General features: G+C 42.1%; 1 protein-coding gene across 1 annotated transcript in view; it reads left to right on the top strand.

Annotated features, from left to right (window-relative positions):
• LOC135549744 (triple functional domain protein-like) overlaps nucleotides 1–14340 on the top strand; it is a 162906-nt gene that overhangs the window by 28022 nt on the left and 120544 nt on the right. The window contains exon 2 of the mRNA XM_064980005.1: nucleotides 3419–3469. Coding sequence (XP_064836077.1) covers nucleotides 3419–3469 — 51 coding nt within the window. The remainder of the gene's footprint in view (nucleotides 1–3418; nucleotides 3470–14340) is intronic.

Here is a 14340-nt window from a genome sequence, read left to right as displayed (position 1 = left end):
TTTCTCTGCGGGCTTTTTCTTTGAGTGCATTCACTGCCATATTAAAGTTTCCCGATGCAGATATGGTCAGACCAAGATAGGTGTAATTTTTTGTGTGTTCAATTAAGGTGTTGTTCAGGGTGAATTTATATTTGTGTTTCTGACATCTGTTTTTTTTTTTGGAAAATCATGATTTTAGTTTTTTTGAAATTTACTGCCAGGGCCCAATTATGGCAATATTGCTCCAGAATATTAATTTTCTGTTGAAGACCTTCTTTGGTTAGTGATAGAAGTACCAAGTCATCAGCATATAGCAGGTATTTCACCTCTGTGTCAAATAGTGTGAGTCCTGGGGCTGGAGATTGGTCCAACATGTCTGCTAATTCATTGATATAAATGTTGAAAAGATTTGGACTCAAACTGCAGCCTTGTCTCACACCTCGACATTGTGAAAAAAATTCTGTTCTTTGGTTTTTGATTTTTATTGCACACTTGTTTTCTGTGTACATACATTTTATTAAGTCATATACCTTACCACCAAGCCCACTTTGTAGAATTTTGTAGAATAGCCCTTCGTGCCAAATCGAATCAAATGCTTTTTTAAAGTCAATAAAGCAAGCAAAGATTTTGCCATCTTTTTTTTGGTGGACGTGTTTATTAATTAGTGTGTGTAAGGTGTATATATGGTCAGTACTGCGATGGTTAGGGAGAAAGCCAATTTGACATTTACTTATTAAATTTTTTTCTTGAAGAAAGGTTTGAATTCTTGAATTCAAAATGCTACAGAAAATCTTTCCCAAGTTACTGTTTACGCAAATTCCCCTGTAATTATTGGGGTCTGATTTGTCTCCACTTTTGTGGATAGGGGAGATGAGCCCCTGGTTCCAGACATCAGGGAAGCAGCCAGAAGTTAAAACCATGTTGAACAATTTAAGCACAGCATTTTGCAACTCAGGTGTGCTGTTTTTCAGCATTTCATTTCTGATGTTGTCTAGACCACAAGCCTTCTTTGATTTAATAGATTTTAGCTTTTCATTTAGTTCTTGTTGGGTTATTGGGTAATCTAATGGATTTTGGTTGTTTTTAATGACTGATTCAAGGATGTTCAATTTTTCTTTAATTTCTAATTGGTTCTGTTGCAAGTCTTTTTGTGGGATGTTTTTGTATAGATTATCAAAATAAGTTTTCCAAATTCCTACATCTTGTATTGCTAATTCTTGTGGCTTTGTTGTGCTTAAATTGTTCCACATGTCCCAGAACTGATTTTGGTCAATTGCGTTTTCAATTTCATCAAGTGTCCTGTTGGTATAATTACATTTCTTGCGTTTCAGTGTTTGTTTATACTGTTTCAGAGTTTCAAAGTATTCATATCGTAGCTCTGGGTTGTTTTGCTGCTTATGTTTTTTGTTTGACATTTGTCTCAAGTGTTTTCTAATTGTTTTACATTCATTATCAAACCATTTGTCAGAAACATTTTGATTTTTGCTTCTGATGTTGCATTTCTTTGGTTTTCTCAAATTTGTTTTCGATGCTGCTTTTTGGAATATGCAGTTGATGTTTTGAGTAGCTGAATTGACACCATCTTTATTGTTTTGGTACCGTGAGTTATTGAAAAACTGTATAGAGTTCATCATTTCATTTGAGTTCAATGTTTCAATGAATCTCTCTGCACTGTTTGGAGCCCATCTGTATGATTGGTTTATGTTGTAGAGTTTATTGGGCTGTTTTTTTGAATGAATATTGCCGGTTAATTTCTTCAGAAACACGTTGATCTGACAAGGGTGTCTGTGGTCTGACAGTGAATGCACTAATGGAAGAGGGGTCAATGTCAGTGATGGCATAATCGACTACACTTGTCCCAAGAGCTGAGCAGTAAGTAAACTGACCTAAAGAGTCCCCTCTGATTCTACCATTAAGCATGTACAGGCCTAAGGCTCGACAGAGATGACAGAGAGCTCTCTCTCTCTCTGTGTGTGTCTCTCTCTCTATCTCTCTCTGTGTGTGTCTCTCTCTCTCTCTCTCTCTGTGTGTGTCTCTCTCTCTCTGTGTGTGTGTCTCTCTCTCTCTCTGTGTGTCTCTCTATCTCTCTCTGTGTGTCTCTCTATCTCTCTCTGTGTGTCTCTCTATCTCTCTCTGTGTGTCTCTCTCTCTCTCTCTCTGTGTGTGTCTCTCTCTCTCTCTCTGTGTGTGTCTCTCTCTCTCTGTGTGTGTGTGTGTGTGTCTCTCTCTCTCTGTGTGTGTGTGTCTCTCGCTCTGGGTCATTGGTGGGCTGATGAGAGGGGTTTAGGGTGTGTGTGTGTGACTGGTGTATGCAAGTGAGTAGCAGTGATGAGTGGCCTTGCAGAGAAGTCAAAGGAGAAACGTGTTTGTCCACCCATAATGTGCTGTCAGTAGCCACAGTAAAGCGAGTGAGAGAGCGTGAGTAACGGAGAGAAGCAGTGTGTATCAGGTGGACGGGGACACCATCCTGAATCATAACCACTGTTTAGAAGGTCAGAGAGAGTTCTAGAAGGTTTTACAGGGGATGGGGCTACCCTTCTTACTTTGCTCTTCGTTATACTCTGCCTATTTCTATGTTTGGCTGTCAGTAAATGGATGACGTAGCAGGAGGTTGGCCCTGCTCTGTTCACTTGGTGTGTGTGATGGGGGGGGTGTAGATCTCATTAGATTTGCCCACTTCTGATCCTGACAAAATGTGCTCAATCTCAACATGTTTTGTAGATGTTGCTTGCTTCATGCTATTATAACTGTGATGCTATACAGTTAGATAACTGTGACCGTAGAACTACTGCTGCTGGTACTGTAAGTATGTACTGTGTTCATGTTTGGTCTTTTCAATATAACGTCTGTCCCGTTTGGTTCTGAATGGATACACCACTGGTGTCCAAGGTCTGAACCTGTCTGCCTGTCGTAGGGAGAAATCCCATGAGTGGAGACTACTCTAACCTTTTATCTCCATCCATCCCTCTGTTTTCACACCTTCCTCTATTTCTTATTTCTGTTGTTGGGTTGTTGATGTTTACAGCATGTGTATAGTGGTGTATTGGTTAGCTAGTGCAGTAGCATGTTAGCTGTCTTCCACAGAACAGGAGGGCTTCTTACTGGTAGTTAATGGATTGATTCATGCCAGGCCAGGTATGCACACACTTTGGGTCTATTTATTAGTGCAAACTGTTGAAAAAGGTTTTGCAGCAGAAAACTGTTTACAATTAAAATTAGTTTATATTGGACAGATACAGGTAGGTTTGTCCCATTTTCTTCCGTTTGGCTCCTAATGAATACACAGCTGGTGTCTCAGGTCTGAACCGGTCCATGATAGATCTGTCCAGGCCTGGCGTTGATTAGCTTGGTAAAGACACACAGAACCGACTACCTAATAATAATAATAATAATAATAATCTCTTTCTTTGTCTCTTCACTTTTTCTCTCCCTCTTCCAGATGGTTCCCTCCCAAAAGAGCCCAAAGGAGACTTGTCCAGTCGGCTACCAGGTAGGATGACACACACACACACCCGCATTCTGTGTGTTCCTGTGATCTTCTCCCCTCCCTTCCACTTTCTCTCGTTTTGTTTCACTGTTTTGTCTGCGATCTTCCATTGATGTCTGTCTGTCGTAGCAGCGTGTGTTTAGTGTGTGTGTTTTGTCTGGGATCTTCCATTGATGTCTGTCTGTCGTAGCAGCATGTGTTTAGTGTGTGTGTTTTGTCTGGGATCTTCCATTGATGTCTGTCTGTCGTAGCAGCATGTGTTTAGTGTGTGTGTTTTGTTTGGGATCTTCCATTGATGTCTGTCTGTCGTAGCAGCGTGTGTTTAGTGTGTGTGTGTTTTGTCTGGGATCTTCCATTGATGTCTGTCTGTCGTAGCAGCGTGTGTTTAGTGTGTGTGTGTTTTGTCTGGGATCTTCCATTGATGTCTGTCTGTCGTAGCAGCGTGTGTTTAGTGTGTGTGTTTTGTCTGGGAACTTCCATTGATGTCTGTCTGTCGTAGCAGTGTGTGTGTTTTGACTGGGATCTGCTGAAGTGTCCCCCTCCCCCTCATCTCTCCAGTCTGGTCTAAAACTGATTTGTTTTACTTCCTTGTTTTTAGGCAGGGTTATAGGTCGAGCCTATTGTTCTGAGTCATTCAGCAGTGATGTCACTGGTCTGCCCTATAAAGGGGTTAAAATATATGATGTCTTCTAAGATCTAAAGGTTGAAACCAGTCCATCTGGTGGCTTGCTCTCTCTCTCGCTGGTCAAACTGGGATAGGGGGAGGGAGGAGAGGGGGATGGATGGAGAGATAGTGTTACGTAACCCTGGTTGTGACTTTGGTCCCTGACAGACATATGTTTAGTGTGAGGGGCTCGGGTGGGCTGTTTCTCTCTCTCTCTCTCTCTCTTCTCATCCTGTGTCTCAGTCTCTTACTCTACCCTGTTATTAGAAGTCTGGTCGAATGGAGAGAATGTGACGGGGAGAAATGGCGAGATTCAACTGGCAACTGACATTCTGGGGAAAACGGGATGGTCAGAGGGAGAGAGAAGGAATAGGGGCGAAAGAGAGGGAGTGAGAGGTGAGCAGGGAAAAGAGAGCCTAGGACAGACCGATGGAAAGTTTTGAAATCTATTATTAATGCTTGTCACTAGCACAGATGGGCAATTATTATTATTTGTATTTTTTATATATTTTTTTTAGTGTGTGTTTGTGTGTGTCAGCTGTACCCACAGTGAGGGCATTGTTAAAGTGCTGCAGCTGTGGCTGATCAGCCTGGCCATCAGCCAATAAGATCGCCCCCTCAGTCTCCCGAGCCAATAGGATCACCCCCTCTGTTTCACCGACCAATCAAATCTCCTCCATGGGGCTGGGAGTTGGGAGAATCGGATGTCAATCAAAGTTACCAAACTAGGCTAATGGGGTGTAGAGTAGCTGGCAACAAGACCGAGAGGGAGAGAAAGACAGAAAAAGAGAGCGGGAGTGTGAGAGAGTGCGTTGTGTCTAGTAAATAATTACTAACAACAATCTGGTTGATGAACTAGTAGAGAGAACGGTGGAGGGAGGAAGAGATTGAGAGTGCTTAAGCCCTGAAAAACATAATGGGGAGAGGGAGAGGGGAGAGAGAGAGACTCTCTCTAGTGACAATCTTCTCCGTCAGGACGTAGTGACACCTGCATCTATCTCACACACAGAGATTCACATTCCAGACTCTCTCTCAATTCAAATAGTTTATTGGCTTGGAAAGTGTTGGCACACATTGCCAAAGCAAACATATAGACACATATCAAATCAATGATAACACAGATAGATAATTGTAAAAATGATAATACTCAATGAGTAATAACATTTAACAGGGCAATACAGTAAGAAATAAATTAAGACAATAATGAAATAGTGAGAAAGACCGGTAGAAATGTATTTGCTCTGGCTGGTCATTCTACTGGCTGTCCCTGCGGTTGTGGCAGGAAGCTACAATTTTTTTGTAGGGAATATGGCACAAATGGGTTTTTCTCCCAATAGTTATTGGATTTTCTGTTTTTGTTGAATCATTTTTGTATTTGTTTTAAATTTGGGGGAACAACTTGCTCATAAGTCTGTTTAGTTCTGTCAGATAGTCTGCCTTGTGTACTGTGACAGTACTTCATTATTTTATAGTGTCTTCTAGCCACGGGATGTACTTTGAGGGTGTTTTATTTATTTTTCTCGCCAACATGGGCGGTGGAAATGATTATTTTTGCACAAGTATAAAAAATCAAGAACATCTTTTTATTTACATGAAGTATTCAGACTCTTTGCTATGAAACTCAAAATTGAGTTCCGGTGTATCCTGTTTCCATTGATCACCCTTTTAGATGTTTCTACAACTTGATTGGAGTCCATCTGTGGTAAATTCAATTGATTGGACAGGATTTGGAAAAGCACACACCTGTCTATATACGGTCCCACAGGTGGCAATGCATGTTAGAGCAATGAGGTCAAAGGAATTGTCCGTAGAGCTTTGAGACAGGATTGTGTCGAGGCACAGATTTGGGGAAGGGTACCAAAACATTTCTGCAGCATTCAAGGTCCCCAAGAACAAAGTGACCTCCATCATTCTTCAATGGAAGAAGTTTGGAACCACCAAGACTCGTCCTAGTACTGGCCGCCCAGCCAAACTGAGCAATCAGGGGAGAAGGGCCTTGGTCAGGGAGGTCACGAAGAACCCAATGGTCACTCTGACATAGCTCCAGAGCTCCTCTGTAGAGATGGGAGAGACTTCCAGAATGACGACCATCTCTGCAGCACTCCATCAATGAGGCCTTTTTGTTAGTGGCCAGACATAAGACACTCCTCAGTAAAAGGCACATGACGGCCCACTTGGAGTTTGCCAAAGGGCACCTAAAGGACTCTCATACCATGAGAAACAAGATTCTCTGGTCTGAAGAAACCAAGATTGGCCTGAATTCCAAGCGTCATGTCTGGAGGAAACCTGGCGCCATCCCTACAGTGAAGCATGGTGGTGGACGCATCATGCTGTGGGGCTGTTTTTCAGCAGCAGAGACTGGGAGACTAGTCAGGATTGAGGGAAAGATGAACGGAGCAAAGTACAGAGAGATCCTTGATGAAAACCTGCTCAAAACCTGTTTTTGTCTTTGTCATTAAGGGGTATTGTGTGTAGATTTAGGGGGGTGGGATTATTTAATACATTTTAGAAGAAGGCTGTAACGTAACAAATTGTGGAAAAAGTCAAGGGGTCTGAATACTTTCCCTGTCATCTGGACCGTTTTTGTAATATAATATGAGTATTTTTTTTTAGATTGGCAGTCAGTGCCCAGGTGTAACAGAACTGTTGCTGTAGCTCGTCTTTTGTGGGGGACAGAAGCACCAGATCATCTGCATACAGGAAGCAGTTTATTTCTGTGTTAAGAGTGAGACCAGGGACTGTTGATTGCTCAAGTGTTTTATATAGATTTATATAGATATTAAATAGACTTGAGCTCAAGTTGTTCCCCTGTTTTACTCCGCACCAGTGGGAAAATAAATCTGTATGTTTATCTCCAATTTTGACTGCTCACTTGTTATTTCTGTACATTGATTTGATGACGTCATATGTTTTTACTCCCACACCATTTTGTAATTAGTTGGAAAAGGCCAGTGATGCAATGTATTTAGGCACGCCCTCTATGCTATATCTAACGTACCATTACCCAAACCAGCCTGACCCATTCTCTCCCTGTAACAGGTGACTTCAGATCAGTTTTCATGAGTTTAATCCGGACCATAACCATTATGAGATTAGCACTTTAACATGCTCTGTATCATCATATCAACATGTTTGAGTGAGAGATGGTATGAAGAGAACTTCTCTGCTCTCCATACCTCCCTCTCCATCTGTCCTGGCAACTGGCTTATACTGACTGACACACGCACACATTTCTCTTCTGTGCATGTTTGTACGTGTTTATAGTGTGTGTGTGTCTGTAAATTGCTTTGTGACTGCAAGGAACTAATGTTCACTTCACCTCCTGGAGCCCCCCTTAATCCGCAGCCTGGGATGTGTCTGTTTGAGTCCAGTCCTATATAAAGAGAGACCGGTGACGTAGGCTTTCACACGCAGCAGAGATTGATTTGGTCTTGTTCTGATTTTGACCGTGAACACGACGCCATGTCATCATTCACAGGAAGAAAAACCAACAGATTTGTCAAGTTCATTAACAAGGACACACACTCCGTAACACAGGATTATTTGACCCTTTGTCACTTGCTCATGTAGGATTCCATAGATGCCAGACATAGATTGGCTGTAGCTATGGATCCCTTCAATCTATCGTTTGACTTACTGGCCTGAGTAACTCCTCACCCAAATATCCCCCCCATACTCCCTCTATCCTCTCTCTCTCTCTCCTTCACTGCTGGGGGTGGTCATATTACTGTCACGAATACATGGAAGCGGATCTGAAGAACACTGGATTTGACACTATCTTTTGTGAATGGGGCCTTTTTCGAACATTTGCTAAAAACCTGTATGCTCCCCAGCCAGCATTGATTTTATCTGCATATGAGAGTCTCTGACTGTTATTTTACTGCTGTGTTGTGGTCATGTTCCAGGATTGAGGAGTTTACCATGTCAGTCACCGGCTTCATTAATAAGTGCACCAACGACATCATCCCCACAGTGACCGTACGTACATATCCCAACCAGAAGCCATGGATTACAGGAAACAGACACACTGAGCTAAAGACTAGAACTGCCGCTTTCAAGGAGCGTGACATTAATCCGGATGCTTATTAGAAATCCTGCTATGACCTCCGACGAACCATAAACAGGAAAAGCTTCAATACGGGACTAAGATTGAATTCTACTACGCCGGCTCTGACGCTCGGCGGATGTGGCAGGGCTTGCAAACTGTCACGGATTTACAAAGGGCGGGCTGCCCAGTGACGTGAGCCTACCAGAAGAGCTAAATGCCTTATATGCTTGCTTTGAGGCAAGCAACACTCAACCATGCATGAAACCACCAGCTGTTCCAGACGACTGTGTGAACACTCTCTTCGTAGCCGATGTGAGTAAGACCTTTTTAAACAGGTTAACATTCAAAAGGCAGATTACCAGGACATTTTCAGCCTCTCCCTAACCCAGTCTGTAAAACCTACATGTTTCAAGCAGACCACCGTAGTCCCTGTGTCCACGAACGCGAAAGTAGCCCGTCTAAATGACTATCGCTCAGTAGCACTCACGTCTGTAGCCACGAGGTGCTTTGAAAGGCTGGTCATAGCTCACATCAACACCATCATCTCAGACACTCTGGACCCACTCCAGTTCACATACCGCCCAAACAAATCCACAGATGATGCCATCTCTATTGCACTCTACACTGCCCTTTTCCACCTGGACAAGAGGAACCTCTATGTTCACCAACAACAATTAGACAGCCAATAGGGAGGAGGTCAGAGACCTGGCAGTGTGGTGCCAGGACTACAAACTCTGCCTCAATGTCAGCAAGACAAAGGTGCTGATCGTGGACTACAGGAAAAAGAGGGCCAAACATACCCCCATTCGCATCGACAGGGCTGTAGTGTATCGGGTCGAGAGCTTCAAGTTACTCGGTGTCCACATCACTAAAGATCGATCATGGTCCAAACTAGGGCTGTTACGGTGACCGTATTACCACCACACCAGCGGTCACGAGTCATGACGGTAGTCAAATTCCACATGACTGTTTAGTCATAGTTAAGGTAATTAGGCTTCTCCAAGTTCTGATGCTGCTGCTGGTCATTAGTAGCCTACCAAACTTACTAACTGCCTGGTACTCAGCATTCTATTGTCCCTCTAATCACCCTGACATCAATGCAAATGTAATCGAAAATCTAACACTTCATGAGAGCCCATGAGCTCATGTGGCGCAACATTTCTATAGGCTATGCAATTGTGGGAAAAAACAAAGTACTGGCTTCTATTAAAAAGAGGATCCCATCAGCTTTCTATAGGCTAGGCCTACTATATGTATATTAAGCACATTGCTTGTCTTTAAATCAAATCAATCAATCAATCTTTACAACAGGAGTATAGTCTACCTGGCTGGCATGACAACGAACCACGGGAAAACCGTCCTCCATTTGCTATTTAAGTGCACAGATGACATGTATTGGTCCATTCTAAATCAAAACGCATTTCCCAAATATTATTTAGTATATGTAAATGCAATATTAAATCAAGAACATTTTGATGGGTGACAATATTAGCCTGTTACTTGTGAATGATAAATGATCACTTGTGAATGATAAATGATCACTTGTGAATGATGCCCAGTTTTTTTTTGCGACCTTTTTCAACTCACAGTAGCACACCTCATGTAGGCCTATATGTTTTGATAAGGTTTGTATCACAACTAAAGTGGCCAAATAACTTCTTAAAATGATGCACATTAATCCGCTTTACAAAGGGTGTAGAGCCTAACTGGTATACATATGTAGTTTCACCATAACAATTGACATTTCATAATAAAAGCATTACATGCATAATCACATTTGGGTTCCCTTTTGAGATTGGTGTTTTCTGCTAATGGAACATTCACACGTATAGCCTACTACCATGTGCTTATTGCTGCACTTATAATGTGAAGAAATGGCCTAGTAGTTTATCAACATTTTAAGATGAATGTTCTCATCTGTTCCGTCAGGCTCAGTGGTTGTATTCATTTGGGATCTATCGCATCCCAAAACTGTCCCAGACTATGTTTGTAATATTTATTTATTGCACAGAATAGAGTAGGTCAACTTTTGTACTATGGGGGATAGTAGATAGACATAGGCTAGTGCTTTTGCTGTTCGTTAGACCTACTCATCTTGTTGGCTGACGAAAAGTAAATGTAGTTCTTACAATATGCACGTCGGAATTGGATCCCCGATGTGTCTGTCTTCACTTGTAGCCTGTGAGAAAGGGAAGGGAATTATAATTATTATATTCAGCCCAAGGGCACAACAGACACTGGACACAAAAGGCATTGATTTTTTTTATGGGGCATTATGGCCACACAAAGGAGAAAAGACTGGTGCAGCACCAGTCTCAACCTCAACAGTGAAGAGGTGACTCCGGGATGCTGGCCTTCTAGGCAGAGTTCCTCTGTCCAGTGTCTGTGTTCTTTTGTCCATCTTAATCTTTTTTTTATATTATTGGCCAGTTTGAGATATGGCTTTTTCTTTGCAACTCTGCCTAGAAGGCCATCATCCCGGGGTCGCCTCTTCACTGTTGACGTTGAGACTGGTGTTTTGTGGGTACTATTTCATGAAGCTGCCAGTTGAGGACTTGTGAGGCATCTGTTTCTCAAACTAGACACTCTAATGTACTTGACCTCTTGCTCAGTTGTGCACCAGGGCTTCCCACTCCTCTCTATTCTGGTTAGAGCCAGTTTTGCGCTGTTCTGTGAAGGGAGTAGTACACAGCGTTGTATGAGATCATCAATTTCTTGCAATTTCTCGCATGGAATAGCCTTTATTTCTCAGAACAAGAATAGACTGACGAGTTTCAGAAGAAAGTTCTTTGTTTCTGGTCATTTTGAGCCTGTAATCGAACCCACAAATGTTGATGCTCCAGATACTCAACTCGTCTAAAGGCCAGTTTTATTGCTTCTTTCATCAGGACAACCGTTTTCAGCTGTGCTAACATAATTGCAAAAGGGTTTTCTAATGATCAATTAGCCTTTTTAAAATGATAAACTTGGATTAGCCAACACAATGTGCCATTGGAACACGAGTGATGATAGCTGATAATGGGCCTCTGTACGCCTATGTAGATACTCCATAAAAAATCTGCCGTTTCCAGCTACAATAGTCATTTACAGCATTTAACAATGTCTACACTGTATTTCTGATCAATTTGTTGTTATTTTAATTAACAAAAAAATGGCTTTTCTTTCAAAAACAAGGACATTTCTAAGTGACCCCAAACTTTTGAACGGTAGTGTACATATCTACCTCAACTCGGTACTGGTACCTGTATATACACTGACTGTACAAAACATTAGGGGCACCTTCCGAACAGCCTCAATTCGTCGGGTCATGGACACTAAAAGGTTTTGAAAGCATTCCACAGGGATGCTGGCCCATGTACTCCAATGCTTCCCACCTGTGTCAAGTTGGCTTTGGGCCAAGCGACTTACAGCTGTAATCGCAGCAAAAGGTGGCGCTACAAAGTATTAACTTAAGGGGGCTGAATAATTTTGCACGCCCAATTTTTCAGTTTTTGATTTGTTAAAAAAGTTTGAAATATCCAATAAATGTCGTTCCACTTCATGATTGTGTCCCACTTGTTGTTGATTCTTCACAAAAAAATACAGTTTTATATCTTTATGTTTGAAGCCTGAAATGTGGCAAAAGGTCGCAAAGTTCAAGGGGGCCGAATACTTTCGCAAGGCACTGTATATATATATATATATACAATAATATATATATATATATTATTTTTTTATTATTACATGTTATTACTTTTAAATTATTTCTCTTTTTTTTCTCAGCATTTTTAAGGCCCTGTAAGTAAGCATTTCACTGTTTGTCGTCACATGCTTCGTTAACAGGTGTAAAGTAACATTTTATTTGAATTCTCTAAGCCACACACACACACACACACACACACAAACCACCACAGGACACCAGTTCACACAGGAGGAGCTGCTAGTTTAGCATACATTGGCTTAGCACCACTCCTTAAAAGCAATTGTTGTTTTCTTTGTTGCCCAAAAAATATCTCTTAGCCTTGGTTAGCTTAATTTCGATAGCATAGGATTATGGGGCTAATTCTTGTCTTTCACAATGTAATTAGCATCTGTTTTATGCGTAGCTTAGCTGGGGGTGTGTTAGCAGAGGAGCTAGTTCCACATGCTGCCTGGCCGGTTGGAGTGACAGACTTTGTAAAACTGTGAATAAAACATGCAGATGTGTTGGAGGAAGATAACGTCCATACTGGGGACCCTTTTCATGTGTGGCTTTATACACCGACAGGCTCCGCCCTCATCCAGCTAACGGGTATGCCAAACGTTTAGGGTGGATCATCTAAAATGGCAACCAGTTCCTTTATTTATGGTGTACCACGTGGTGCTCCGACCAAAGGAAATAATGGCCATTTCAGATTCTGCCTTTTGATCAGGAGAGGAAGTATCTAGATGCACTATTCCACTCTCCCCTCTTTGGTTTGATTGGTAAAGTAATGGTTAAAGACAGTTATGTTTTTTGAAGAGTGAGGGCGGGAAAGAGAGAGAGAGCAGAGAGGAAAAGCAGAAAGTGGCCCATCCCTCCACTCGTGTCCGTTTGCTGTGGTCGAGTCAGGGTGACATCATCGTCTGCAGCAGCATTGCAGGGTTTTTACTTTCCTTTCTTCCTCTCTCTTTTTCTTGTTCACTCGTTTTTTGTTGTTGTTGCTCGTCCATCCTGGCTGTCACTTCTCAGCTGCTTTCATAAATCCTCAACTCTCTCCTCTCTCTCCTCTCTCTCTCGTGTTTCTTTGTGGCCTTGTGTGTATCAGATATTTGTTTGTGTAGTTGCAGCTGTAAGTCTATGGATTCTGGCCTGTCGAGCTGCTGTCTGTGAAAAAACACATCCAACTGTGTGTGTGTGAGCTGTATTTAAAAAGCAATTAGCAATCTGTCACACAGATATACACACACACACACAGACAGACACACATGCACAGACACTCTCACCCCTCTCCCTCTCCCTCCCCCTGACTGAGTATGGTTGTGGGAGTGTGGAAAGTGTTCCAGAAGCTCACCACAGGGGCAGCTGAATATAGAGGAGCTCAGGTCATAACACACTACAAGTAACACTGGAATTATTATGGAATACAGAGCAGGGCCAAGGAACACACACACTTCTTCTTCCTACAGGCAGACTACTAGGAGCCTGTCTGAGTCTGGTCACTACTCTCCCATCTGACGTGGATGTGTGGTTATATAATTGAATAAAGAGGAGGGCTATTGCTATGAGGAGCTATACAGTATTAGTTTAGTGAATTCACAGAGCTCTACAAGGCTTCCACTACCCACTTACACACACACACACACACACACACACTTTCACCTACTGTAAAGACAAACCTTTAACGTCCATCACCATTCTACACCCGGCACAGCCAGAAGAGGGCTGTCCACCCCTCAGAGCCTGGTTCCTCTCTAGGTTTATCCCTAGATTCCTGCCTTTCTAGGGAGTTTTTCCTAGCTACCGTGCTTCTACATCTGCATTGCTTGCTGTTTGGGGTTTTAGGCTGGGTTTCTGGATAGCACTGACATCTGCTGATGTAAGAAGGGCTTTATAAATGCATTTGATTCAAGTCCATGGTAACCAACTGAGATAAAACCTAGGTATTTGGCTATTGCGCGAACCACCTCCTCTCTCTAAGGTGGGTGGGCTTTGCAATACAATTTGTATTTATGTATATAATCTCATTGTACCCCCTCGGGAAAGTTGAGAGAAAGATGAAAATGAGAGTAAACTATAGATCATTATTTTCTTGTCACCTCAGATATTGGAGGATTACTATAGCAATACATACTCCCACAATGCCTTTGGGAAGGTAGACATGCCATGCCCCCAGATGTCTCTGTGTGTGTGCTACGTTCCCCCAACCTCTAAATGTATGGCCCATGAATAACAGCACGATAGAAAGATTGTGTGTGTGCTCACTTACTCCTCTGTGAGGCGCTGTAACATTGCAGAAAGAGAGTAATGTCACTCTCTCTCGCTCTCCAATTCAAAAGGCTTTATTGGCATGGGAAACATGTTTACATTGCCAAAGAAAGTGCAATAGATGTAACAAAAATTAAATGAACAATCAGAAATTAGCAGTAAACATAACACTTCAAATGTTATATTACTGGCTATGTTAATTAATAATGTGCAAATAGTTAAAGTACGAAAGGGAA

The sequence above is a fragment of the Oncorhynchus masou genome, chromosome 12 (genome assembly GCF_036934945.1).
Source record: "Oncorhynchus masou masou isolate Uvic2021 chromosome 12, UVic_Omas_1.1, whole genome shotgun sequence".
Lineage (NCBI taxonomy): Eukaryota > Metazoa > Chordata > Actinopteri > Salmoniformes > Salmonidae > Oncorhynchus > Oncorhynchus masou.
The sequence above is the reverse complement of the archived record's forward strand: the minus strand, read 5'-3'. Positions and strand labels throughout refer to the sequence as shown.